Below are 13,067 nucleotides of genomic sequence, written 5' to 3'. Positions count from 1 at the left end.
TATATAATCTACACCATTCCATTGACATCAGTATTCTATACTTTTCTGGTCTAAAATATCTAGAGTACTGACTTTATTTGTTAAACTATTACAACAAAGTTCATAATAAAGTCCTGAAAGATAGGGCAGGCTTTTAACATAAAACCGATGGATGAACAGATGGACAGATGACAAATTTAGACAATGGATATGGAGAAATATAAAGATTTTTTTCACTCTTTGTTTTTCTATTAGGAAATTTCACTGTTTCCAGTTTCTTCCAGACTGTGTAGGAACCTTGTATCTCGGTAGAAAAGGATGATGGTATGTACTTACAATCAGGGCGTGTTCTCGGCCCATCGTGATCACGGTTTGGTTGATTATCCGCAGCAGAGACACCACTATGTCCTGGATATGTTTAAACGTTTCTCCCTGATGGAAACAGATAATAAAACAAAAAAGGGGGCAAAAAAAAGAATAAGGTCAGGAAAATACAGAGGAAAATAAACCAAAGTGAACAAAAAACACTTGATATTGTAGTGATATTGTAGTGAACACTAAAAAACAATGAGTGACTATAACTCTAAAAACATTAAACTTGTCAACTTTTCAAATTATATTTCATTCAACACTCTATCAGACCAGGGCTCCTGATAAATAAGCCACTGATAAATAAGGACTGACTCTATAAATAACTTTCTCATTCAAATCGTAGAACTTTATCCAGTAAGATGATAAGTCAGTGTGAGTTTCCAGAGAATGCAACAAGGATCCCAGAATCAAATGCACAAAGTACATAAAATGTGTGGGGGACATTTTCCAAAAATCTCAATAATATCTGTCAGAGCTATATGAAAAATCCTCATGACGGCTGCATAGATGCATTCTGCATACCAAGTATGGCAGTGTTGTTGTGAGCCGTCTTCAACCTGTTGTCAGCAGTAGATTCAGCATATTTGTCAGATCAGAGCGACATATGAGGATCACCAAGTCATGCACCGCCAAACGTATGCAGCTGCTCTTTTTGCTCTTCATGTCAGTCTCAATTCATGATCCCATCTTTCCAGTTCATCTTGTAGTCAATAAACCTAAGAGACTCCCTCTCAGGTTGGGAGGGTCAACTTCACCTCTCTCCATTTTGTGCTGACACTTTTTAACTGTCAGACCTAATAAACATATGTAGATGAAGTACTGAGAGAGTTTGCAGAATTTCACTTTAAATTTAGTCTCCACTGCTGGAGCCAATGTACTTGTTAATCCTCAGAGTTTAAAATTGGTTGATGTATGCTCCCATTTTCACTCTGTGGTTTCCACTAAGTTAGAACCTTAATGCTACTTTGCAGACTTTATTCATGTAGTTGTTTGAATCTCAAATAAAACAATTAAGAAGTTGATGTTTTTTTATTATTATTTGGAATATAAAAGTAATTTTGCTTTCAAATTAGCTTTAACAGAACATTTACATCAAGATGAAGGTAGGAACAGCAAAAGACTTTAGAATTTCACGCATGTGGATTTTCTGCACAGTGAGTTTCCTTCTCACTGTATTTTTAATCCCTTTGAACCGACTTTCCCGTTACATTTCTTTAACTTCCTCTACTCAGAGGGAAACATTTTCAATGAGAAAACTTAGCCATGCATTTCTATCTTTCTGATGAGATAACTTATTTATAGTAAGAGGGTGCCTGTGGGTTTAAGTAAATACAATACAAGCTAAAATATAAGTATGAATGAACATAAAATAATCTTTAGAAATATCAAATGTTATTTAAGTGCATTTCTTAAATATGCAGTGTACACCTTCAAAATTTGTTTTAGTAAATACTACTACTACTGAACTATTTTTATTATTGTAAAATGACAGATTGTTTGTGACACTTTATTTAAAGGACACTACATAATGTTGCCGCTGCCATGTATGGTGAATTCGGGGTGTTGTGCAGATTTAGTTTTCTTGTGTGAACTAGACTTCTTATGGTCTTTCATTCAACAATGTTTTTTTTCATTGCCACGGTTCGGTTACATAACTTGTAGATCTGTGGGAATATTCAGCTTTTCTTGGTAGTTTTGGGCTTTTTGTCTTCTTCTGAGGTTGTTGTTCTCTCGGCCCAGTCTATCAGGTTTCTGTGTCTTGATAGATTTGCATTGTGTCATACTAGTTCCTTTGAAATATATATTAATAGTCTCTCTGTGAGGTGTTCAAAACCTTTGATGTTGTTTTGCAATCTAAGCTTTAAGTATCTCTGCAATTTTATCACCATCTTGCAGGTCTGTTGCCCAGTCATGATGTGGTTTGTTCACAAACGTTCATTAAGAAACTCTGAGATGTTCACTGTACAGCTGTATTTGTGCCCAGATTCAGTTAAACGTAGGTGGGCTCTATTTAGTAATTAGGTTACTTCTTTGGGCTATTGGTTGTCTGGATTGTATTTATAGTCATTGGAGTAAAGGTGGCTGTAACTGTGGGGCAAAATTTCAGATCTTGTAAAGTATGCATAAAAAAAAAATATTCTAATTTCTCTTAGAAATGTTTTCTTATTGTGATATATGGAATTAATATGCTGCTTGAGTAATAATATTTAAAGGAGATTTTGCACTTGAAGTAATATCCTAAGACAATGAAACACATCAGTGAAAACAAAAATGTATCTTCTACATGCAAATATAGTTCAGTTCAGCCACTCCTGTAGGGATTTGTGCAGCTGTATTTGTGAATGCCTTTAAGGATAACTTGACCGTAAGACTTGTTTTATTATTCATAGACTCCACAAACAAAATTTGCCCTCAGGCATCCTTTCTTTTCCATTCAGTTTATATTAGTTGAAGACCTAAATATTTTTATATTTTTTATATTGACACTATAGGTGCATTAATCCTTGCATGCATTGGCCAATAACACATGAAAAATTTGGATTCAGAAATAAGAGACATAGACAAAAAGCATCTGTTTACTTTTCTGTAATATATTTGTACGTGTGCCAGAATGTCGGAAGAATATTTGAAGTGCCTGACGAGAATTAGATAGATATGATTAAACTACGTTAAAAGAACTGACTCACTGCCCAGGGGCATGGGCAAGATAAACAACTGCGTGCACACACATGTTCGGAAGAGCTGAGGAGCAGCTGTTATGTCTAAATAAATCAGTAAATCTTTCTGGCTCACTGTAGGTATTCTGGCTTATTGGAAAGACTTTCTCTACCATCAGCCAGAGAGCTGGAAGACCACTGAGAGATAAAATGCTTCTTATCATTTTTAAATCTGGTGGCCCCACAAGCAACATAGAGAAAACAACAACAACAACAACAAAATTCAATTATTACACTAAGTCCTGGAATTAGTCATGTTTGGATTGAGTAAATGACACACATTTATGAAACAATACACATGCACTTAATTTGGATAAAGGTTTCTGAGATGCCAAATCCCACAGTGCCTTGGTAAAATGCAAAATAAGCCATGTGTTTATCATAAACATAATTCATATTGATCAAAAATAATTCAGTATTTTGTTTGGTTTTTTAAAATTGTTTATTTTCCTTAGTATGCACGGACGTTCAACGCTTATATAAATATTGGTAATTTAATGAGGAATGTAACTGGATTTGTGTAAAAGGTTCTTTTACCATTAAGTATAAGTATTTTCCAGACTATAGAGCGCACCTCACTACTAGTCACACCCACAAAGTTTTGTTGTTTTTGTGAAACTGGAAACGTACATATAAAAGCCGCACCGGGCTATAAGCTGCTGGTATCTCTGCCGCTCTCGGTTTTCCACAGGGATACATCTGAATACATCTGCTATTAAGGACGCAGCCCTGCGTCTCCAGTGCCAAACCTTGGATTCGTCACACCGAGCTTATGTTCAGAGGCTATCGATCTGTACTGCCAGATCGATAGTCTTCAACTTAAAAGCTGCATCATATGAACTTCTTCCTGTTGTTTTCTTAATGAGGTGGCATGAGTTTGAAAACATTTCTCCGTCGTGCCTGCTGCTAGCATGTGCTTGTTCTAAATGAAAATTAGCACTTCCTTTTTCTTCTTCTTTTGTTTTTATTGGCGGGCGAAGCATAACTTAAGGTGCATTTTCCGCCACCTACCAGACTGGAGTGTGGTCATCAATGATCTCAGAGGAAATTTAATAATACACACCTCAGTGGTATGCACGAATGTGCAAATTCACATCCATACACACTCATGAATGTCAGTAATACTGACCACTGAAAGTGTTTTATATCACAGGCACATCCACCCACTTGCACTACACAAATATACACTAATAACATAAATGCATATTGATGTATTTATACATCAATATGCAGGTATGTAGGCAACTTAGGGATAAGTGTCATCAATATGTGAAAGGAGGAACTGGAATTGAACCTACAACCTTCCGATTGCAAGACACTCCCAAAATTCCTGCAGGTTCTCTTTGGTGGCTTAACAGAGCTTAGAGGCCAACAGTAAGAAGATCGACCAAATATTCTCCAAAATTACCAAAAGCTTGCATCAAAAAAGGAAGCTACTCCAAAACTTCCTTTCTTGGAGGAAGGAAGTTTCCTCCAAAAGGAAGTAGCAAAATACCTTCCTACTATTCTGAAAAGCTGCTCAAACTCAACTCTACTGCTGTTCTTATCCACTCTCCAAGCAACAGGAGTTATTCTTTAACAAGACAATTGTTTTTAGGTTTGTGGTAAAAGAAAAACAGAAAGCTCTGCTAAGCCATGTTTGTTTTTCTCTGTCAGTTTCCTTTGTTTTTTTTGTTTGTTTTTTTTGCTACACACATGCTGGCAATCAGCATACCCAAGCAAAAGTGACAAAGTCGCTTAAAAATTTGAGGCAAACACTAGCAGACACAAGCATCTGTCTTTCAAATAATTTTTTGCTTGTTTTTGTTTTTCTCTCTGAATATCTATGTGGTTTGAGGACATTTGCAGTGTGACAATTTAATCAGGTACCACCCAGAGTGAGAAACAATGAACAGTGAAAAACAAAGAAAATGAGAGGCAATCTCTCTGCTTGTGTTTTTTCTCACATTTCTAGCTGTTTTTTCCAACCCGCGGTTTTTTATTTCAAACTCTGTTCACTATCAGCATGTGCATAGACTGAATAAAATATTGCCTCTATTTAGACAGACAAGACAAAATGTACAGACATTCTTACTGACTTGTCACCGGCAGGCCGTTTTCATCTTCACTTTACAACTTTGCACCTCTTTCTTTTACATTCCTGCACTTTTGCTTTATATAGTCACATCCAAGATATCATCATCAACTGCCCTTATTTATGCATCTCATAAAATTAACTTCACTCCAGTTCATTTATTACGTTTGCTCTCTTCTCTCAATGCGTCTCTTCTCTTGACTCATGCTTCATTAGCACATTCGAATAAATAGAGCCAAAAAAAACATATCTTCACTTCAAAGTCTAGGCAGGCTGTCAGCCATTTGCACAGGCAATTAAAGAGCCCTCATCGAGATGCTGGTGATGTATTTGTTTAGCCTGGAAATTTGCCTGTATGTTTATTTGAAGGTGTTCAGTTCAAGAGCTGACTTTGATTTGTCTAAAAATATCACATGCAAACATGTGCAAGACCAAATGATTTAATTGGTCAAGGCCAGCTGAAGTCTCCTTCCTGCACAACTAGTTGAAAAAAAAGACAAAACTGGCACAAAGAATTTACATGTGAAAGTGAAATCGATCTACTGGTAAAAAGGATGATGTGACAAATATCACAGAAACATCCAAATGGCAGATAACATTTGCTAATATCTGAAATTAAGGTTAAATCAGGCACACAAAGACCCAATTTGATCCTCAGCTATGTTCACTGATCTGCCTTTACTGTCAGCAGATACAGGAGCTTTAATAACTGTGGCTGACAGCACACTTTTTTAATCTTATTTCTCATCTATTATTAAATTTAGGTCAGGACCACATACACTTTGGCTTTATTGCTGGTTGCTGTTGTGTAACCTGAGCACATCTCAAGTGACCATTTAGGATGTTGGACTCACTGACAACTAAAGAAAAAGCAGGAGAAACTTTTGTTTTATCCAAATGGTTTCTCCAGAGACTCGTAGGAAAAGCAACAGGACCAAACGCTTCCTGGCTCAGAGAATTTATCTCTGCAGTTTAGCCGTATGTGTACTCCCCTGTATTTTCAAATAGCTTTATGTTCAGAGCTACCTAGTCTGCTATGGATGTCCGTTTCACAAACAAATTGTCCATTGTGTAACTTACGGCATTCTTTCTGCTAAGGACTTCCAGAATATTGTTGAGAAGCTCCAAACTGTTTCTCCTCTCGTCATGAGGACCATCAGCCATGCTGGCCAGTGCACCACTCAGCTCCCGCAGCATCATGGGTAACAACACGTCTCGGCATTCTGTGAGAACACAAGCACAAATGTTCAACGATAATTTTGCAATAAGCAAACAACAAATACAACACAAGTTCTCTAACTGGAGACAGATGGCAAAGGAGAATATTTGAAGGCAGAAACACCAGGTTGCATCTAAACTGATTTCTCTCAGGAAAACTTTTCAAATACACAAAGCCATCATTTACATTCATTGCTGCTGCACCTGCAGAGAAAGGTGAAACCGTATTGCCATGAATAATGATGCCACTGGACTCTGAAGAGGAACATCAAATCTACCTCCAGACTCCACAATGGAGCTGTATCAATCAAAAGTATTAATGGTTCAATTAATGTCACAGTGGACATGAATTGCTCCTTTGTCAAATCCAAAGTCAAGACATTAATCTCAATTGTCTAACAGTGTTTTCTTTCTTTGTCTCTTGGATTAATATTAGTTTTCACTCCTTCAGAGCAGAGGCACCGCTTTGTTATTGTGCTCCTTGTTTTACTGGTTTTACTGTTTAGAAAAGCAGAAACAAGAGACAGAGTAAAACAATGATTCAATGATTTTCATTGGAAGAACTATGTCGGGTTTTTTTTTTTTACAATTTCAGTGTGAGAAGGTATTGTCCATCATTAGAGAACATATAATTAGTAATATAACAAAAACATATTTTGAAAAATAGTAGAATATTGCAAAATCCCAAATGGGTCCACAGCAGGTCTTTGCACATTTAATATATAATAAAACAATTGAGTAAGATATGGCTATTATTATTATTATTGTGTTATAAATTCAATGACATAATTTATACCCCATACTGTCATGTTTCTGAAATTCTACTTGCTAACAAAATGTATGGCTGCTTGGTCAATTTCTTTGTTAAAAAAATCTGAGACAGATATCTGTTTCATTTGTTTTACTTACTTTAAACTGTAAATTTCTCAGAAAAAAAAATACAGTTTAAACATTCTGACATAGAAAATGACATCTCTATGTCATTCTCTATGTCAAATTGTGAAAAGGTTTGATACTGATGTATTGATAGAACAGGTAATTTGTAAACATGTGAAATTGGCCATTTACATCACATTAACAAAATTATAAACATCCAATCTACTGTACATGCAGTCATCATTGAAAAATGAACAATATGAAGACAGAATATAACAACATCGTCTGAAACTGGTGAATTTAGTGTAGAATGCGCTTCAATAATAGAGAAATAAAGTAATAGTTAAACTATCTTTTCATGTGATAAAGTGTCTAGGTTTGATGGTAATAACGGTAAAAACAGATGGTACAGTTTTTGTTTAACAAATTAAATTTGGTACACAGGGATGTTTTTGCTGTTTATTTTTAAGAGAGAAGCAATACCTTCTAGCTCATCTTTATAATAAAGATGTTTCTCAAAGGCTGTTTACTTAGTTGTGCTGGATTTGTTTCTTTTTTATTGCAAAGGGATATAAACACAACAGGCATATGGGTTTGACACAAAAAAATGGTGAGGCAGTTTTTGGTTCTTCATTTTGACTTTTACTTTTTTAATATGTTTCCCTGTAATTGTGTGAAAACGGTTGATATTTAGTCCAGACAGCCATATATATTTCTCCTTGGCTTGTTCATTGGTCTTGGCACAATTCCCATTATTTTTCCGTAATGTTTCCATAATTACCTCCACAAGAACTGTATGGTACTGCATGAGTGTTTGATTTATTTTTGCATTTAATTTCAATGTGTTCAGCTTGCTCACCAGTGAACCAGAATAAACTGGTTTCCTAAGATCAGCATCAAGACCCTCATTAAGGTTTCCTTGTACTTCAGTCTCATTCTTGTAGTTTTAGTTCAACTGCAGCTTTGGATTTAGGTTTCCCTTTTGGGCTTAGAAATTACTTTTCTATATATTTTGAAACTTGTTCCATGATTTGTTTTAATTTACACATGCAACTATTATCCACAGCTGTGCCATAGATTTTAGATTTTGATCTTTTCTGCCTTTGTTTGTTAGAGATTCTTTTTTTTTTCAAATAAAAAATAAACAACAATCAGAGCAATGCTTGTCTTCCAGATGAGAGTTGCAGTCGAATGAACAAATGCATAAAAGGATGGATTAAAAGTTCACAAAGTAACTATCAGTATTAACGCTTTAAAACTGAAGTATCATCATCAAAAAAGCATGTTTTCAACTCAGGCGTCACTTATGTTTAACAAGTTTAAAGTCTGAATTATGTTGAAAACATACTGCAAAAACTTTGAGCTAATAGTCTCCCAAATGGTTTGAAAAAAGCTGTCCCATTTCCATTAAGAGCTGCCTTCATGTACTACCAGCTCATAGCAAACAAGAACTGCAGAGCCTGTTGCCAGTAGAAATAAATGTAATGCTCCTTTAACAAGGCTATCCTTTCAATATTTTTTGAAGTCAGCAGAACTAAAGCCCATTACCAGCGAGTGTGAACGTAATCTGTCAGCAGAAAATATTTATTATCTGTTTACAAGTAGAAACGACATATATTCCCAATGTGTTTATTAATAACTGATCCTTCTCACAGCCCTGATCCCTCCCTTGCATGTCTTCCTTCTCCATCTTTCTGCTACTTCACATCATCCACCCCATGCCTCTTTCTGCAGCCTTAGGTAGACAGAGACCATTAAAAGCTCATTTGGGCTCATGCTCATTAGGCCCTTTATTAACTGAGCCAAGCCTTCGTGCCTGCTGCTGGACCCTCAACACAAACTAATCTCAAAAACACAAAGTCATAAAAGCAAATCACTAAGGGATCAGAAAATGGATGACTGACTGAAGACCTCCAAGACCTCCGATAGAACACTTTTAAATAAGTCGATCAGAGACATTTTTCAATTTAGACTGAAAACATGTATATAAAATCAATATTATATACAGTATATCCATCCATCCATTTTCTGTACACTCTTGTCCCTTAGAGAGATTGGGAGGGGTGCTGGTGCCTATCTCCAGCTAACGTTTCAGGCAAGAGGCAGGGTACACCCTGGACAGGTCTGTCGCAGGGCAACACAGAGACAGATAGGACAAACAACCATGCACACACACACACACTCACACCTAGGGAGAATTTAGAGAGACCAATTAACCTAACAGTCATGTTTTTGGACTGTGGGAGGAAGCCACGCATGCACAGGGAGAACATGCAAACTCCATGCAGAAAGACCCCGGGCCGGGAATCAAACCCAGGACCTTCTTGCTGCAAGGCAAAAGCTCTCTACCAACTGCGCCACTATAGACAGACAGACAGACAGACAGACAGACAGACAGACAGACAGACAGACAGACAGACAGACAGACAGACAGACAGACAGACAGACAGACAGACAGACAGACAGACAGACAGACAGACAGACAGACAGACAGACAGACAGACAGACAGACAGACAGACAGACAGACAGATAGATAGATAGATAGATAGATAGATAGATAGATAGATAGATAGATAGATAGATAGATAGATACATAGATAGATAGATAGATAGATAGATAGATAGATAGATAGATAGATAGATAGATAGATAGATAGATAGATAGATAGATAGATAGATAGATAGATAGATAGATAGATAGATAGATAGATAGATAGATAGATAGATAGATAGATAGATAGATAGATAGATAGATAGATAGATACATAGATAGATAGAAGATGAACATTTCCATATTCAATTAAAACATTTGAAAAATATTGTGTCTGTTTCAGCAAGATTGACAACTTGAACCATTACTGATTTCTATATGTAAAGGTGTTTCTCCTGGATCGGTAATTGTTGACAGCAGCTAATGCCTTAGATGCTACCAGCTGAGTATTTACCTAGAAACCCTGCTAAATCTGGTTAATCCACCACAGCAGAAATTCATCTTTTGCCCTTCCAGATACAACACAGTGGGTTGTGCTCCATGCCACTGTTGTTTTGAGCTTAAGTATTAATCCATCGGCCTCCAAAGGACTCTGACTCTGAATCTACAGACGTGCACGCTTTGTTCCACGGCAAGCGTACACCTGGCTTCACCTGTTTCAGTTACACTGACGTAACAATCAAACCCAGTTGTTACTTTTGGGGTGTTGTGATTAGAAGAGTGTATGTGTGAAGACTGCAAACCGGGACCTCTAAATTTATACATTTTGTTCTTCAGCGTTTCAACTTGGGAAAAATTATTTGTAACAACTCATTTTGGGTCAACATTGTACAGGACATTTACATTCTGGAGAAGTTATCTTTTTCTGTTCAAGGTCGAAGGGAATCATTCTTCAGGATCTGGTCTAAATGGACAAACTGTGTAAAATCAGTCATCCCTGTGGACTAAATATGCCTATCATATGCAAATACTGTTTGTGCTGTGTATTGTACCCAGGATTATGGCAAAGTTATGCTCTTGATTGTGTTTTTCCCCTAACATAAGAAAAATCAGACCAGACCCACCCTTATCCCCCACTCACTCTTCTGTTATGGATGTTTGGTTACTATACAAAAACCCTGGATTGGCTTATGTTATTCCTTCTCATACTCCAATTGTGGTGGAAGCTGGATTGTACAAAGTAATTGTAACTTGCCTTTCCAAATAAAAGATTAATTAAAAAAAAGGGGAAAAGGTTAAACATTCCATAGACACTGATAGAAAGAATCTATACTGTCCATTTATTTATTTTACCCAGCTAACTTATTCATTTCTACAATTGCAAAACTGCTGGTTTTGTCTATGTCTCATGCAGAACCGAGACACAGAAAATGCTTCATTTCTATACATGATATTTTTCTCTGCTGTGACTGGGTGAGGAAATGGTCCCACCCTCAAGGTGCAACAAATGAACATGCACACCATTTACCACTTCAGAGCCTCAAATTCTGACATCAATCCTTCCATTTTCTATTCCTGCTCAATCTTAAAGGGTCACAGGCTAGTCAGTGCAAATCTGCAGCAGGCAATGATGAAGACTCAGAGATCACTCTGGACAGGATGCTAGTCCATCACAGTGTGATACAGACACACAAGATGAAAAATATGAACACACACAAAGCAGAGCTGTTTTGTGCAGTCAGTTCAACCCATCAATGAGTTTTTTGAGTTGTAGTTTTTGAACTGGAATACCACACAAAATATATGCACTTACAGAGGAAACATCCAAACTCCACCAATAAAGACCTTGGAACAAATCTAAACATATGGACCTTCTTATTGCAAGGCACCAGTGCTAACAACTAGAATGCACTGAAACCCAGTTAAGCGGTGCACATTCTAATATCTACCTATTTTCTATACCAGATCAAATCCTGAATGGTTTCATAAGGTTTCTCAAAAGGTGGGATACATTCTGGACAGGTTGCTAGTCTATCACATATTTGTCTATATTTATAAACTTTTAAAGAAAGTGTTGTGCTCTGTCTCTAACTGAAGTGAACGTTAGCTAATTCGCAAATGTATGCACTTTAAAACATTCCAGCATTTCTATGTTCCTCTTGCCTGCGTGATTTACTTACATGTTGCAGGTCATTGCCTGTGGTGCAACAGCGTAATAAATCAATTCAGCCATGCTGTGGAAGAAAGCTTTGCCAACCTGCTCTGACAGATAAATGGAAATCAGGATCTTGCCTCAAACACTGGAATGAATTTTACTCGTTTCTGGCTTTCAATAAATTGTATGGGTGTGTTTGCGGCAACACACCGGTGTGTATCTGCACAGACCACTGCACAATTAAGGGCATACACACAGGTGCGGATATGCAGGACAAAGCCTACATCAACAGAACCTTGTGGACTCATTTACATTCAAATCAAAATGTCTATTTTTTCAACCTTAAGCCCAGATGGTGATTATTAATTCCAGCGTATTGTGCCCGGTCTGAATCATTCTGTCTGCGTCTGATTTGGTGCTTTGTTGCGATTTGACGTGTAAGCGCTTGGATGTGTTTCTTGATGTGTGAATGTGTGGTTATGTGTTTGGGTTACCAAGTTTGAAATGGCAGACAGTCGCCGGTGTTGGCTTGTCGCCACACACAGAGAGGAGCTTTGATGGCTCAGGAGCCAGCTCATTCCTTCTCGCTTCCATTTTCTTTCACCTTTTTTGCTGCCAAACACAATAATCTATAGCACGCAATAATGAGATGCAATCTCAGTTTCTAAGAGGTATGTAAATCAGACTTTCCCTCCTCTGTCTCTCCATCCCTGTCTCATCCCTCCTTTGGCTGTCGTTCTCTGCTGTCGGAAAGATAGAGTGATAGGAAAGATGATAATGAGGAGGTTCAGAGGCACGACGACAAGTAAATCTTCTGAGTTGAAAGGGGGATGGGACCATGCCAAATGTCGTCTCGCTCTGCAATGACTAAATGTCTCTTTCATGTCACTGTGGGTGTTTCCTATCATCTATTCTCCCTCCATTTTTCATTTGTATTCCTCCCTCCTATCCTACTTTTTTTCCCCTTGCACCGTCTTAAGGTGCCGCTTTGCATTTGAAGTCACACATTTCATCTGTTTGTAGACTTTGCTGACACTGACATGCACTATTTGTCAAAGAAAGAAAAGATGACTTAGAATGTTAACGGAGGACATTATATTGTTTTGTGAAGGAACTGCCTAAAACTGTAAACAAGTCAATGATGTTAATACAAACTGGCAATGATGCTTTAAAGAACATTTTTTACTGTATTTCCTGCTATGATGTTGATAAGACTAGGCAGACCAAACACTGACAGCAGAATC

General features: G+C 37.1%; 1 protein-coding gene across 1 annotated transcript in view; it reads right to left on the bottom strand.

Annotated features, from left to right (window-relative positions):
- Positions 1 to 13,067, bottom strand: part of dock2 (dedicator of cytokinesis 2) — a 104,241-nt gene that overhangs the window by 56,263 nt on the left and 34,911 nt on the right. The window contains exons 25-26 of the mRNA XM_005810882.2: positions 6,223 to 6,365; positions 316 to 411 (exon numbers count right to left, since the gene is read on the bottom strand). Of these exons, the coding sequence (XP_005810939.1) occupies positions 316 to 411; positions 6,223 to 6,365 (239 nt within the window). The remainder of the gene's footprint in view (positions 1 to 315; positions 412 to 6,222; positions 6,366 to 13,067) is intronic.

The sequence above is a fragment of the Xiphophorus maculatus genome, chromosome 23 (genome assembly GCF_002775205.1).
Source record: "Xiphophorus maculatus strain JP 163 A chromosome 23, X_maculatus-5.0-male, whole genome shotgun sequence".
NCBI lineage: Eukaryota > Metazoa > Chordata > Actinopteri > Cyprinodontiformes > Poeciliidae > Xiphophorus > Xiphophorus maculatus.
This window is presented reverse-complemented; position numbering and strand designations above follow the sequence as displayed.